General features: G+C 39.5%; 2 protein-coding genes across 7 annotated transcripts in view; one reads left to right on the top strand and one right to left on the bottom strand.

Annotated features, from left to right (window-relative positions):
• The window catches only part of akap11 (A kinase (PRKA) anchor protein 11), a 233,014-nt gene that overhangs the window by 132,168 nt on the left and 88,244 nt on the right, over positions 1 to 12,602 (top strand). The window lies entirely within an intron of this gene.
• On the bottom strand, positions 437 to 12,108 carry idh1 (isocitrate dehydrogenase (NADP(+)) 1). The gene is made up of 9 exons (XM_055059805.1): positions 11,976 to 12,108; positions 10,584 to 10,724; positions 6,445 to 6,736; positions 5,296 to 5,398; positions 4,655 to 4,832; positions 4,427 to 4,578; positions 4,197 to 4,337; positions 3,949 to 4,111; positions 437 to 1,269 (listed from the first exon to the last, which is right to left on the bottom strand). The coding sequence occupies exons 2-9, from the start codon at positions 10,703 to 10,705 to the stop codon at positions 1,176 to 1,178; spliced, it is 1,245 nt and encodes a 414-aa protein (XP_054915780.1). The 5' UTR covers positions 10,706 to 10,724; positions 11,976 to 12,108; the 3' UTR covers positions 437 to 1,175.

The raw sequence follows: 12,602 nt of genomic DNA, 5'->3' as shown, positions 1-12,602 counted from the left end.
TTCAACAGAGATCAGACTACGTTGTTGCTGAATCCTCACAGTTCCATTCCAGATTCAGTCAAACGTTTCCCACATTTTGCTTACAGTTATGTGAAAAACTATAGGGTCACAACCATCCTAGTAAAATCTCCCCAAAACTTAATAATTGCTTGTGCCCCCCTACATGGTGACAACCAGTCAATGGTTGACAGATGTCAAGACTTTGACCAATCTGGCTAAATCAAATTTAGCTTTTAAAAGTTCATTTTATGGATGTGGGGGTTAAAATAAACTGGTAGTAAAAGCGGGGTTATGTTTCATAGCTTTCTTCCATCAAAAATGTAACGATTTAAAACCATTTCAATTAATTAGGTTATCTGTGTCTGATATTAAAATTGATTACTGTACTCTGAGCTCTAATGTCTGTGTATTGTTATAAAATGAACAGTTTTACAACTTTGTTTTTGGCAGACACATTTATTACATGAATTTATTGCTGATGCACACACAAAGACACACACACACACACACACACAACGGCATATAAATACATCTCTTCGTTAAGTCAGTGTTGGACATTTAAGAGTTTATATTGGTTATGAGTAGTGTGCTCGCAAACTGTATTAAGGAGTCAGACTTCTTGAAATCTTTACAGTTTCTTATGTTTTCTGAGTTACGAGATGAATAATGTCATGGAATGTTTAGTCACTCAGCTGAAAGCTGAAAAGTCTCATTACAGTCAACACCGGTGATTGTGCTCTGCTTCTCCGGCTGTCCAGTTTCACAACGGCGTCTGAGGTTTTTGTAAAACATGATGAGGCAACGGAGAAGACCAGAATCCACACATGATTTATATAAAAATAGCAAATAAGGCAATGACGGTCCAGAAGTTCACTAGCAACTTCTGGTCCAAGAGAACATCAGGGAGCTAGTGCAACCATAGTAAAATAAAAAACAACACTGTGCCTTAAAGTCAGAGGTCATTTAGTTCCTGGAGGCTGTTAATGTCTGGGTGATGCAGCTCTGATGCAGCATGAATGATGGCGCACCCTCCTTGATCAAACCTTTGCTACGGCTAAGACCTTGTGGAGTTCCTGCCTGCTTGGCCAACACTCCGCTTTCTGGAAGGTCACCCCCTGTGTGCGTGGGCCAGCGGTGTGTGTCTGTGTGTAAGTGCTGCAGCTGGGGAAGTGGGATCACAGTTTGGGTTGCGTGGCCAGCTTTATCTTCAGGTTCTCTGCCAGCTTGTCCAGGAACTCAAATGTGTTCAAGTAGTCGCTGCGTGTCACACTGCAAAATAAAAAACAAACAAACAAAAAAATAAATACAGGAGAGAAGGTCAGAGAACTGAATGATTTTTAGTCTTCACTGACCCTGACTGGTAGATTAGCTGGTCAGAAGTAAAAAATCCTACCTTTGACATAACAGTGATAACTACCACAACAGCTCTTTTCTGGCTTGTCTAGCTGACCCAAGACAATTTCAGTATCAGTGTGTCGTGGAAAAAAAAACTGTTCCCAAGCACTGTTTAGGTAAAATCACTCAATCAGGTTTATTCATGAATTGTGCACAACTCAGAGAGCTCGAAAGACAATCAATAATGAAGCAAGTCTGGATGAAAACCCTGCCAGGCAGAGACAACACATGAGTTTTATACCAGGATAAGGGATCCAAAGCATGGGAAACAGTCTGGTTCCCATGCAGCTGTGGAAAACAACGTCCAACCTTGTACATGTAACCCAAATAACTTTATCTTAGTGGGACCATATAATAAATAATAAAAAACATATAGCAATACCACTAGCAGAAGTGACCTTATTGTATTTTTTCCACTTCAGTGACTGTGTTTGATGTGACCATAAAATTGTGCAAGTTGGAATTACAAAAATATATTTGCTTAAGGGAAAAATGTCATTTTCGAAAAAACACATTTTTGATCAAAAATTTTGGCACCAGGATGAGTGGTGCCATATCAAAATTTGTGTTTTCCACAACTGAACACAGAAGTCACATGATCAACAACCTAGTGTGACTACTGGCAGAAAAGACAAAGAAGACAACAGGAAGTGGTAGGATGATGCTGAGTGTTGACTTATTATGTGAAAAACTTGTTAATGTGTTATTTTAATTGTGTTTCTTATATAATGTAAAAACCATATTTCTGATATTATGCTTTTCAACATTAGCTGAATTCCAACAAAGTTTTGCACACATTTGTAGTGGAAAGGCAGCTGTTGAGATGTTTTTCAAAAGAAATTCAACAAGAGCAAAAAGTTGTTTGAAGCTTCAAGAAAGAAGACTTAATTTTCTACACCTGAAGTGTAGAGATGGTCTAAAATATAAACTCTGTAATTCTGTTGTCTTTCTTCTCAAATTTTACCTAGATCCTATTTAATTGCAGAGTGGCGTAACACCCACTGCTCTCTTAGACTGTGACATCACCTCTGACCCTAATATAACTTACTAATTACTGATCATTATACAAAATCCTCATAAGATTGTAGCTATAAATAATAATAAATAATTTAACAAGCAAATACATAATAGCAATAATCTTTAAAAGATGTGAATTATTACTTTAAAAGATCTTCTGAAGAAAAATTATGTCTCATGAAATGGCCTACATTACATTTTCAGGCGTCCAAAATGAACTCAGTGACCTGTAATCTATCCCATAATACCTCTGTATTTGCTGATTTTTTTTTTTTTTTGCGTGAAGCATGAAGTCCCCTCTGTTGGAGAAACCAATATTTAATCTGACAATAAACATTTAATCTTTTAATTGAAATATCCTGACAAAGGAGAAGACAACTGATCTTTGTTTATTGTGGTGAAACTACAACTGTTGTAACTCAGTATGAAATGTCAGTGGACTTCATCCTGTGGGCCACAATGTTCAGGCAGACTGTAAAACATTGACAATCAATAAAAAATGTGTTTTCCCGGTCTAGATCAGAAATTTAAACAGTTAAAAAAGGAACCTGGATGATATCTCACAATAATCTTGTTCTATTACATGAATCCCAGTACAAACAGCAGGAAAACAATGTGTGCTTTCCTGTCTATGGATAAAGTATGGAATATCTTGTGTTTCAGTAAAATCATGACACTGGTTATAATTCATTGGTTTGCTGTTAGTATTGCTGGGTCTCTAGAGAACAACCACAAGAACAATGGCAGGGTTTTCCCCAGTGCATTATAAGTTACTTGGGGCCCCACCAGGCTAAGCACTGCTTATTTATTTTTTAACACTTTATAGTCGGTATTCCAGCATTTCTCTTCCCATAGCACATAATTATCAAGTGATATTTTCAAATTTCCTATCAACTTTATACATTTTTAAACTCAAAAACACGGCAAGCTGCTGACTGAATGACTGCCCCAGCACCCGAACCACTGGGCTTAGCAAGTTTTCTGGGGAAAACCCTGAAAGGCACTCCAACATTTGACCTGAAGCTATGTCCAAGTAAAGCACTAAAATTAATCAAATGATAAATGCAAACAAGCTTGATCATTTCGATGTGGATGGTTTATTGTTTTTCTATTTTCTCTCTTTCTACCAAAAACTGGATGACGAAAGTCTCCGTTTCAGTGGTTTTGTCTCAACTGTTTGAAGGACAATTTTGTTTACAGAATCTTCATTTTGTTTGTTGTCTTGGTTGTTTTGTTTCTCTATTAGGGATATTTAAATTGTCTTGTTCCAATGTTAAATTTGTAAAAAATTAAAGTTTATTGACCTTTATGCATTATTATGCCATTACCATTAAATTATACCACTATATTGACAATCATCTCAAAACAACAGTATTATCATTTATTGCAATAACTTCTGGGATAATTTATCGTCCAGCAACATTTGTTATTGTGGCAGGCCTTCCTGCACCATAATACCAGAAAGGGATTTACGATAGAGCTATGAGTTTGTGTCTCTAATAAATGTGCTCGTAATGTCTGATGGACGTGACTTACTTGGGCATTCCTTTGATGCAGATGGCCAAGTCCTTGGTCATAAATCCAGCCTCGATGGTTTCGATACAGACGGCCTCCAGAGCCTCAGCAAACACCCGGAGCTCTGCGTTGTTGTCCAGCTTCGCCCGGTGGAGTAGACCTCGCGTCCAGGCAAAGATGGAAGCTGAAACAAACATCCACAGCGTCAGGACAGGCTTCGGTCAAAAACACCGAGGCGCATGTTTGTATATTAAGAATATTCCTCTGACCTATAGGGTTGGTGGAGGTTTCTTTGCCCTGCTGATGCTGCCTGTAGTGGCGCGTCACCGTGCCGTGTGCGGCCTCAGCCTCCACGGTGCGTCCATCAGGACAGATCAGAACACTCGTCATCATGCCCAGAGAACCGTACCCTAAAAACAACCATCAGTCGTGACCTTTGGTTGGCGTAATCGGGAGCAGAGGTTCCTTCGCTGTTCACCAAATGGATCGTTTCACCAACCTTGTGCTACAGAATCCGACTGCACGTCGCCATCATAGTTCTTGCAAGCCCAAATGAAGCCTCCCTCTGACTTTAAGGCCTGGGCCACCATGTCGTCGATGAGTCGGTGCTCGTACCAGATTCCTTTAGCCTCAAACTGAGGTCGATATTCTCTGAAAGACACAAGCATTTCCCTATCAGTTCTGCGTCGGTTTGCGTGTTATTCTAGCAATTTTGTGAAGGTCTCACTTCTCATAGATCTCCTGGAAGATATCCTTGAAGCGACCGTCGTATTTCTTCAGAATGGTGTTCTTTGTGCTGAGGTACAGCGGCCAGGCCTTTGACAAAGCCATCTGGAAGGAGCTGTGAGCAAAGTCTCGGATGGATGAATCGGTGTTGTACATCCCCAAAGCCACACCACCGGTACCTGGACAGACACAACAACATGAGCCGATTACAATGGATGTCCTCATGAAGAATACAAAGAATACAAACTGCCTTAAAAGTGTCATTGTTTACTGAAAGACACTTTTAAGGCAGTCAAAAACATTCATGAGGACTCCTTCTTGTTCAGGTGTTATTTAATGTTTTTGACAGTGTCATATCAGTTATGTATACCGCTTCTAATTAAGTGTTACCGACAAATCTAGATCCTGTTTGTAGTTCCTGGAGAATGGACAATGGCTAAATGGACAGCAGGAAACTCGTGCAAAATTCCAGGGATATTGAACCACATTTTACTTGAGAGAAGAACCTCTACTCTGCACAAGCAATTAGATGGTGAAAAACAACGATGCTAAATCTGAGAGGTTTCCGTAAAATGATCAGCTCTTTCGTATGTCCTGTTGTGTTGCGAGTTTGACTGCACTGCGAGTTGATTTCCTCTTTACCTTCAAACTGATGGACGACATATTTGACCGGCTCTCCATTTGTGGGTGTGTAGATCATCTCTACTTTCCCAGGACCTGGCACTACAAAGTCAGTGGCTTTGTACTGTGGAGAGCACAGCAAGGAAGAGAGAATCAGCAGTGTATTAGAACCCACCAAAAAGTACAAAAATGATAAGCATCGTGCAAAGTTCATGAAACAGCCATAAAGACGTCAGCAGGAAGCGTCAGTCGGAGTATCTAAGGCACATCCATTATGTAACCAGCAGGGTTTTTTACCTTTCACCTACACCTTTCCTCTGAACACACAACTGTTGACTTTGTCACAGAGCCATAAACCAACCTGCTACCCAGATGTGTGATCCTAACAACAGAGGCCGGTCCAAAGAGCGGGGGATGAAATTTAATTATTGATCTGGAGTCTCCTGGCAACCCCGTCATGTCTTATCCAACAGTGGATCTGAGATCGCTCATTAGTACACAAAGTGCAGAGGCCTGTTCTAGTGTGCTTCAGGAGTAGCTTTGTTAGAAAGTTGGTAAAACCTTGTACTATGATTCCTGCAGGGCAAAAATGCAATAACAATATATGTCACAATACACATGTGATCAATATTAAAAGATAGAATTTTCAATAGTTTCGCTTAACTCCAATCCAGAACCGCACAGCATTGTGGGGGATGGAAGCAGAGGAAAGGCTTTAGCCACACAACCTCTCAGGGTTCACTCGATTATATTACCTGCAATAACCTGAGCCAGCTGGGGCATGTAGACATTAAACACGAGGGGTCACAGGACTGAACAGTGGGGTACCTAACATGTAACTTCTGTTCACTCCAAGTCATTGGTAACCTAGCGACAACTTTTTGAGAAACATGCGCAGCAGCAGTTTCAGGTTTGGCCACTGTGTTTACTGACAAATACAAAACAATGGAGTGGAGTGAAGAGAGAAAAAGAGTGCAACAGCTGGAAAGAAAACTGTAGACAAAATGGGAATGTCATGTCACTAGTTTCAAAGTATTTCATATATTTAAAACAAAAAAACAATCAATAATTATCTATATTGACTGATGTAAAACTCTTATATCATGATGTTTCAGCTGTTTTCTGGAAGCTTGGAGGAGTCACTATTAGCAGTGCTGAGGACCAGCTCACCTGGTCTCCGTGTGCATGCCTGCCGATGATGATGGGCTTGACCCAGCCGGACACCAGGCGGGGGATGTTTTTGCAGATGATGGCCTCCCTGAACACGGTGCCTCCCAGGATGTTCCGGATGGTCCCGTTGGGCGAGCGCCACATCTTCTTCAGCTTGAACTCCTCCACGCGCTTCTCGTCCGGCGTGATGGTGGCACACTTGATGCCCACATTGTAGCGCCTGACTGCCTCCGCTGCCTCGACCGTGACCTGGTCGTCGGTCACGTCTCGGTTCTCCATGCCGAGGTCAAAGCTGAGCAGGACGACAACCAGGAGACTGGAATCAAGGCTTAATTATAGCTAATGGCATGCAGAAAGTGGACATAAAAATTGGAGGAGGTAAAACACATGTGCACTTCTGTGGTAGAAGCATTAATGTACATCAATGTAAAGGCCAGAAAAAAGATTTTAAGAGAGCTCACTGAGTTTTCAGAGGTCTTTTAGAGTCCATGATTTCATGAGTCTCAGCTATTTTAGCAGCAAAAGTGAAACAGACAATATAAAGCTACCCATGTCATGATTTGACTTGAGAGGCAAAATAATGGCATCCTTGCACGAAGATAGTCGAGTTTGACCAGTCCTGATCTAGATCATTCTATAAAAAATACAGACACGTCGTCACAAGTTGATTGTTATTTTCCAACAAATGTCTGTTCTTTATTCAAGTTATGGGACATATAGAGTCATGTGACCTACTTGGTTACAGGAGAGGCATTACATTTTGCTTTGTAACCTTTATCCAGTCCTGACTGTGAGAAAAAGAACGACAGTTTTCTGTTTTTATTGAAAAGGCTGTGATCTGCACATCTTCTAGCTAAATGCGGCCAAATCAAATGATTTAAACCTGGAAGACACTAAAGATATTTATAATCTCTGTACCCCAGGCAGAAATGGGTCACCGATAAAGAAGATGCTCTGTTGCCATTATTATTCATGCTTCATTAGACACAATTTAGAAACATGCCTGGAGCGCCAACTAGCCAGGCACTGATGGGAGCTGAAGCCACTGCTTTACTTAGCTAAAATTCTGAATATTAAACTCCTGTGAGTGGGTTTAGAAATGAACTTACTGTCAGAAGACGGAAGCAACATTAATGTGAGGGGAAACTGAACGTGAGCTTGCTTTCAACTACAAAATAATTCAAACAGCTGCCGGCGCACTGCCCGTTCCACACTGCAGCTAATTACAACTCTTCAAAGACCCGTCACAGAGTTCACATCAGGGTCTATTAACACCCTGTTCCTCTCTTAGACTCCACTGTTAGTGTCTTTAATGAGGACATTTTTGAAACACCGAGACACAAGCAGTCCTGTGTGCAACGACTGACTGATTACACATGACTTCCAACAAACCAGTGGAACAATCACAACCAGATCAGAATGTTGTTCATCCTTCTATCAGTGTTTTCTTATGCTGCTATTCAAGGCAGACTGCTCTGTTTATCTTTGGCGTTTTTCTGCTTCAAGTCCAGTTTATCTGTATGGCAGTTCATCAACAAGGCAGTTCAAAGTGCTTTACATCATGAAAACACACACACAAAAAAATCAACAATCGGAACATTACATTTTTCCAAACATTAGTTATACTTGGCCATATTTTCGGTACTTGATGATATGTTGATGTGGATTAATCCTTTTTATTTCTTTCTTCAAAATGCACCTCACAGCAACTGATGGCTGATTAACAGGCTTTCACTGAACTGCAATAAGCTGGATCAGGTGTGTGAAAGCAGTGAAACATTGAAACACAAGGAGCAGTGGGAGTCGAGGACCGGGGTTGAGAAATACTGGCTCATTGTCGAAGCCTGTGTTTGAAGAGGTGACCTTTTACCTAGTTTTCCCTTCCCGTTCTGCAGACAGCTTAAACCAGGACGCAAAAACTGATGAATAAAGAACAGAGGGTGGAGTCACCAGAATAAACTATTAATTTTATTGATTTTCTCAGTTTTTTTAAAGCTACTTATTTGTTAGCTATTTGTTATTTTTACTGAATCAATAAATCTTTTTGTCCATTTCACAAACATCTACAAATGACTGACTTGCAGTAGTAACACACCACTCCATTTTTCCTTTTCACTTCTGTCCAATGATTTACAAATTCATCAACAATTTGCAAAATAATTCCATTTAAATGCGCCTTTTTTGGAGGTTTGAAACATACGAAGCTCCATATATTTTATGCATGTTGATATATAAACCAGGAGAAAGTCAGACACTTTTGCATCCATGAATGGGAATGATCTAATCATTGCTTTGTTTTCAGTTGGATTTAAAACCTGCACCACGTTTGTTTTCTTTCATGATTCAAAGCAAAGCAAACATGAGAATCAGCCAGGAAAAGTCTAATCAGTGCATCGGCAGTTATTACATTAAGTCGTTTTAATATCACACATTTACTCTACACACTTCCTGTTTCACCTTTCACTGGGGTTTAATCATTTTAAGCTAGTGTTTGCATGGATATTTTAGAAATTTTGGGATTGGAAAGTAGTTTGAGTAAAACACTGAGATGGAACAAAATTTAGGTTATAATAATGTGCAAGAAATTCTGTAAACACCTGAACATCAATGTTAATGACTTAGGGTTCTGAGGACTCTTGATGTGGGTAAAATATTGACTGCTGAGACAAACTCTACAAAATTATCCCTTTGTGAATGTAAGAAACTTTAAGTTTACTTTTTAGGTTGCTCAATCTCTGATAGTTCCACCTTCTCAGATTCTACTGGTGTAACAAGGTCAGTAATACGCAGTGCTTATCATAACTGGACTTTCAGAACTTGATCACAACTGATCATTAACTTTTTTATGATCACATAAGATTACGTGATTTTATATCACATAGATTTTAAAAATCTATTCGAAAGTTCACCAAAAAAGGCAAACATTCAAAGTGAAAAAATATGTGAGTATTATGAGCTTTATATCCTTTAAACATGACAGAAAGGCTGATCAAACCCTCTCATCAAAACATGAGGAGTTAAATTAAAAGGCTTTTAAGTTTAAACATTATTTCAGCTTTATTTAACAGCTGTGAACATTTCCTTTCATGTCTTTCATTTTGTACTTCCCATGCTGTGATTTGTTCTTTTTTCTGGAATGAATAACACACTAACATTGAGCAACTGCAGCCAAATTGTGCACTTCCTCCCCAAGACAAACCCACTTTTAGAGGAAACTTCTGTAAGAGTTAGATCGTTCTAAGTTATCAATGCAGCCATAGTGTTGCACTGGGATTCATATTGTGAGACATCCCCAAGAAAAGTTTAATGAAAACAATCTAAACCAGACATGCAAGGTCTGCAGGAACAGTCACTTTATGTCAGCAGCTACAGGAGCACCAAACAGAAACTTTTGTGAAGTTTTTTTTTTTCACATTTTGAATGCTAATTGAAAGGGGAAAAAGTATTGCTGCGTTTCAGATGACATAGCACCGATGTCACCCACTGCAGATGGAGGGCCGGAAGTAAATGCAGCCCATTTATTTCTGTTGATCCAACATTAAAATGTCTAATGTCTGTGACCTGTATGGTTGTTCCAACCGCTCTAATAGAGAGAAAGATAAACGTTATTTTCATGTTTTGAAGATAGTTGGTCACAAAGGAGTTAATTTTAAAAAACTTATCAAAAAAGAGGAGAAAAGTGGATCAACAATCTACAGCTAAAAACAGGAAGTCCAGAAACTAACAACGCCAGAGCTTGCAGGGCCACTTTCTAACAGGTAAAGATCCATTGTTTGAATAGTATTTTCAGATATTTTATTGGACAGTTACTTAGAAAGTCAAGCATTCAAATGTAAGGTAAGATATATTATTTTTATGCTCTAGCGTGGTTGTCCTCAGAGTGCTAATGTTGTTAGCAGTTAGCTCAGTGCTGAGTCAGGGACAGAAAAGATAATGTTTATTTACTGGGAATATCTTGCTTAAAAAATCTACATAATTTAAATATAACCTACCCAGCCTTACAGTCACAGTGAGCGTCCTACAACAACTCAACATTCATCCATAAGTGACAATATGCCTCCTGTTTTTTGGTGTCACATTTGGATTTTGAAATCCTTCATCACATTTGAGGGAAAAACAATCAATGACCTCAAACTCACCTGTGCAGGTCCAGCTCCAAGTAAGGGAAAATCAGCTTGTCCTTAATCAGCTCCCAGATGACCCGAGTCATCTCATCGCCCTGCATCTCCACCACTGAGCCAGCCTTGATCTTCTGAGACATCTTGGCACAAACACACACGCTGTGAAGAAAAGAAGCGCAACAAATTGTATGTACTGGCAACCCAAACAAAAAGGGAGCTTGTCATCAATAGATTAGGGGAACAGAACACTTAGCTGCTCTGTTACAGATTTGTCAGAATTTTTTTTAAGAAATTCAAAAATTCTTCTAAAAATTTTTGTTGTAGTTATAAAACATGAATGAATGGTTGCAGATGACATCATTTTTGCAGAAAACAGTAATTATTTTGTAGTATTATATATATATTGGCTGTGCAAAAAAATTCCTCTCAAAATAAGATTTTGAGAAATAATTTTTGTTTTCTAATTTTACTGCTGAAGAAGATCAGTGTTCTTGATGTGGCAGTGGCCAAAAAAATAAATAAATAAATAAAAAATTTGCAGGTCAGATGTTTACAAAAAATCGGTGATCGTGAAAGCAGATCGGTGCTTCTCTCGTGTTTTAATCCTCTGAATTAAAACATAGACATCAGATGTTTGCTCTCTGTGAAATAATCTTCGCGTTAAGTGGGAGCATAACTGAATAATAACTGTGCATTCAATTTGCACTGCCAGATTTACTCCATAATAATCCTCTTACATGGTCTTTTGAACAAGCCATATAAACATATGCTTTACACATGCATTGACTGAACAGTGTGGAGGTCCAAAGCAAAAACAAAACAAGAAAACAATAACGACTTCTGCATACGTAAAAATGTAACATTAATGTACGTATTATTGTAACATTGCAATAAACCGACAGAGTTCAGGCGTTAGAAGAAGTTGCTGTTGTTGACATCTGCTAATTTGGTGTCATTACTCGGTGTCCCCAAAGCTTCCGGGACAGCTTCTGTATAACAGAGGACTAGACAGACCGCTCAGACCAAGAAGCGGTTGGTTCATACCTGGAAAGCAGGAACCGCTAACAGAACCAGTTGAGCAAAAACAATTCTGATAAGAAACTCCGTGAAACTTGAAACCAGGAAGGAGTTTTCTAACGCAGCTCAGGGCCTGAATGGGCTCTTTATGCTAGCTGCGCCCGACCAAGAACAAGGAAAACAGAGTCGTTTTCTACTTTCTCCAACGCAAGCGTTCTAAAGCACGACGGTATGACGTCATGTTTCGTCCTGAGAGTTAGAAAACTAAATGTTGAGCTTTAGCAACAAAACAGGAAGATGTACCGAGATAAAGACACAGAATGAGAGCATCTTGCTTCCCCGTAGTTCGACATTATCTAACTGTGCAGACAGTGTTTAAAATGAAGCGCTTACCTTCAAGTTTAAGAATAAAAATTCACAACAGTCAGAGACGACGGGGGTAACCGGACACGGCGATGTTCGGACCGAGGTGACAGCAGATCAAGCTGCTCAAGCAGAGCCGGTGACTTCCAACGTTCCTCCTCTTGTTGACGGAAAGCCAATCAGTGAAGAGCTTACGACCATCGCGCCTATCAGATAAGCTCACACAAAAGGAGGGGCAACTCGGACTCTGATTCGTCCTTGCAATAATTCACAAATTTGTGCTTATCTACGTCCACGCCCAGTGACAATCACTCTACTGTGGAAGTACAACTGTAAATAATAATATAATAATGATGATGATGATGATGATGATGATGATGATGATGATGATGGTGATGATGATGATGATGATGATGATGATGATGATGATGATGACTTGAAAATGTCTGAAGAAATTTAAACGGGGCCTGCCAAAGTGTGCCCGTCTGTTGAAACTCAGCATTCTGATGAGCATCAGTGCTAAAGTAAGCTACAAAAGACAAAACAAAAATTCACTTAATTGTTTTGGGAAGATCCTTTACACCATGACCATACCAAACAAAACCAGATTCACTGACCCCAGAGAGAAAACACATGCTTACAAATCTTATGCAAGGT

The sequence above is a fragment of the Poeciliopsis prolifica genome, unplaced genomic scaffold, assembly GCF_027474105.1.
Source record: "Poeciliopsis prolifica strain line A6 unplaced genomic scaffold, Auburn_PproV2 SCAFFOLD056, whole genome shotgun sequence".
Classification (NCBI taxonomy): Eukaryota; Metazoa; Chordata; class Actinopteri; order Cyprinodontiformes; family Poeciliidae; genus Poeciliopsis; species Poeciliopsis prolifica.
Note: the sequence above shows the minus strand (reverse complement) of the source record. Positions and strands in the feature narration are given on the sequence as shown.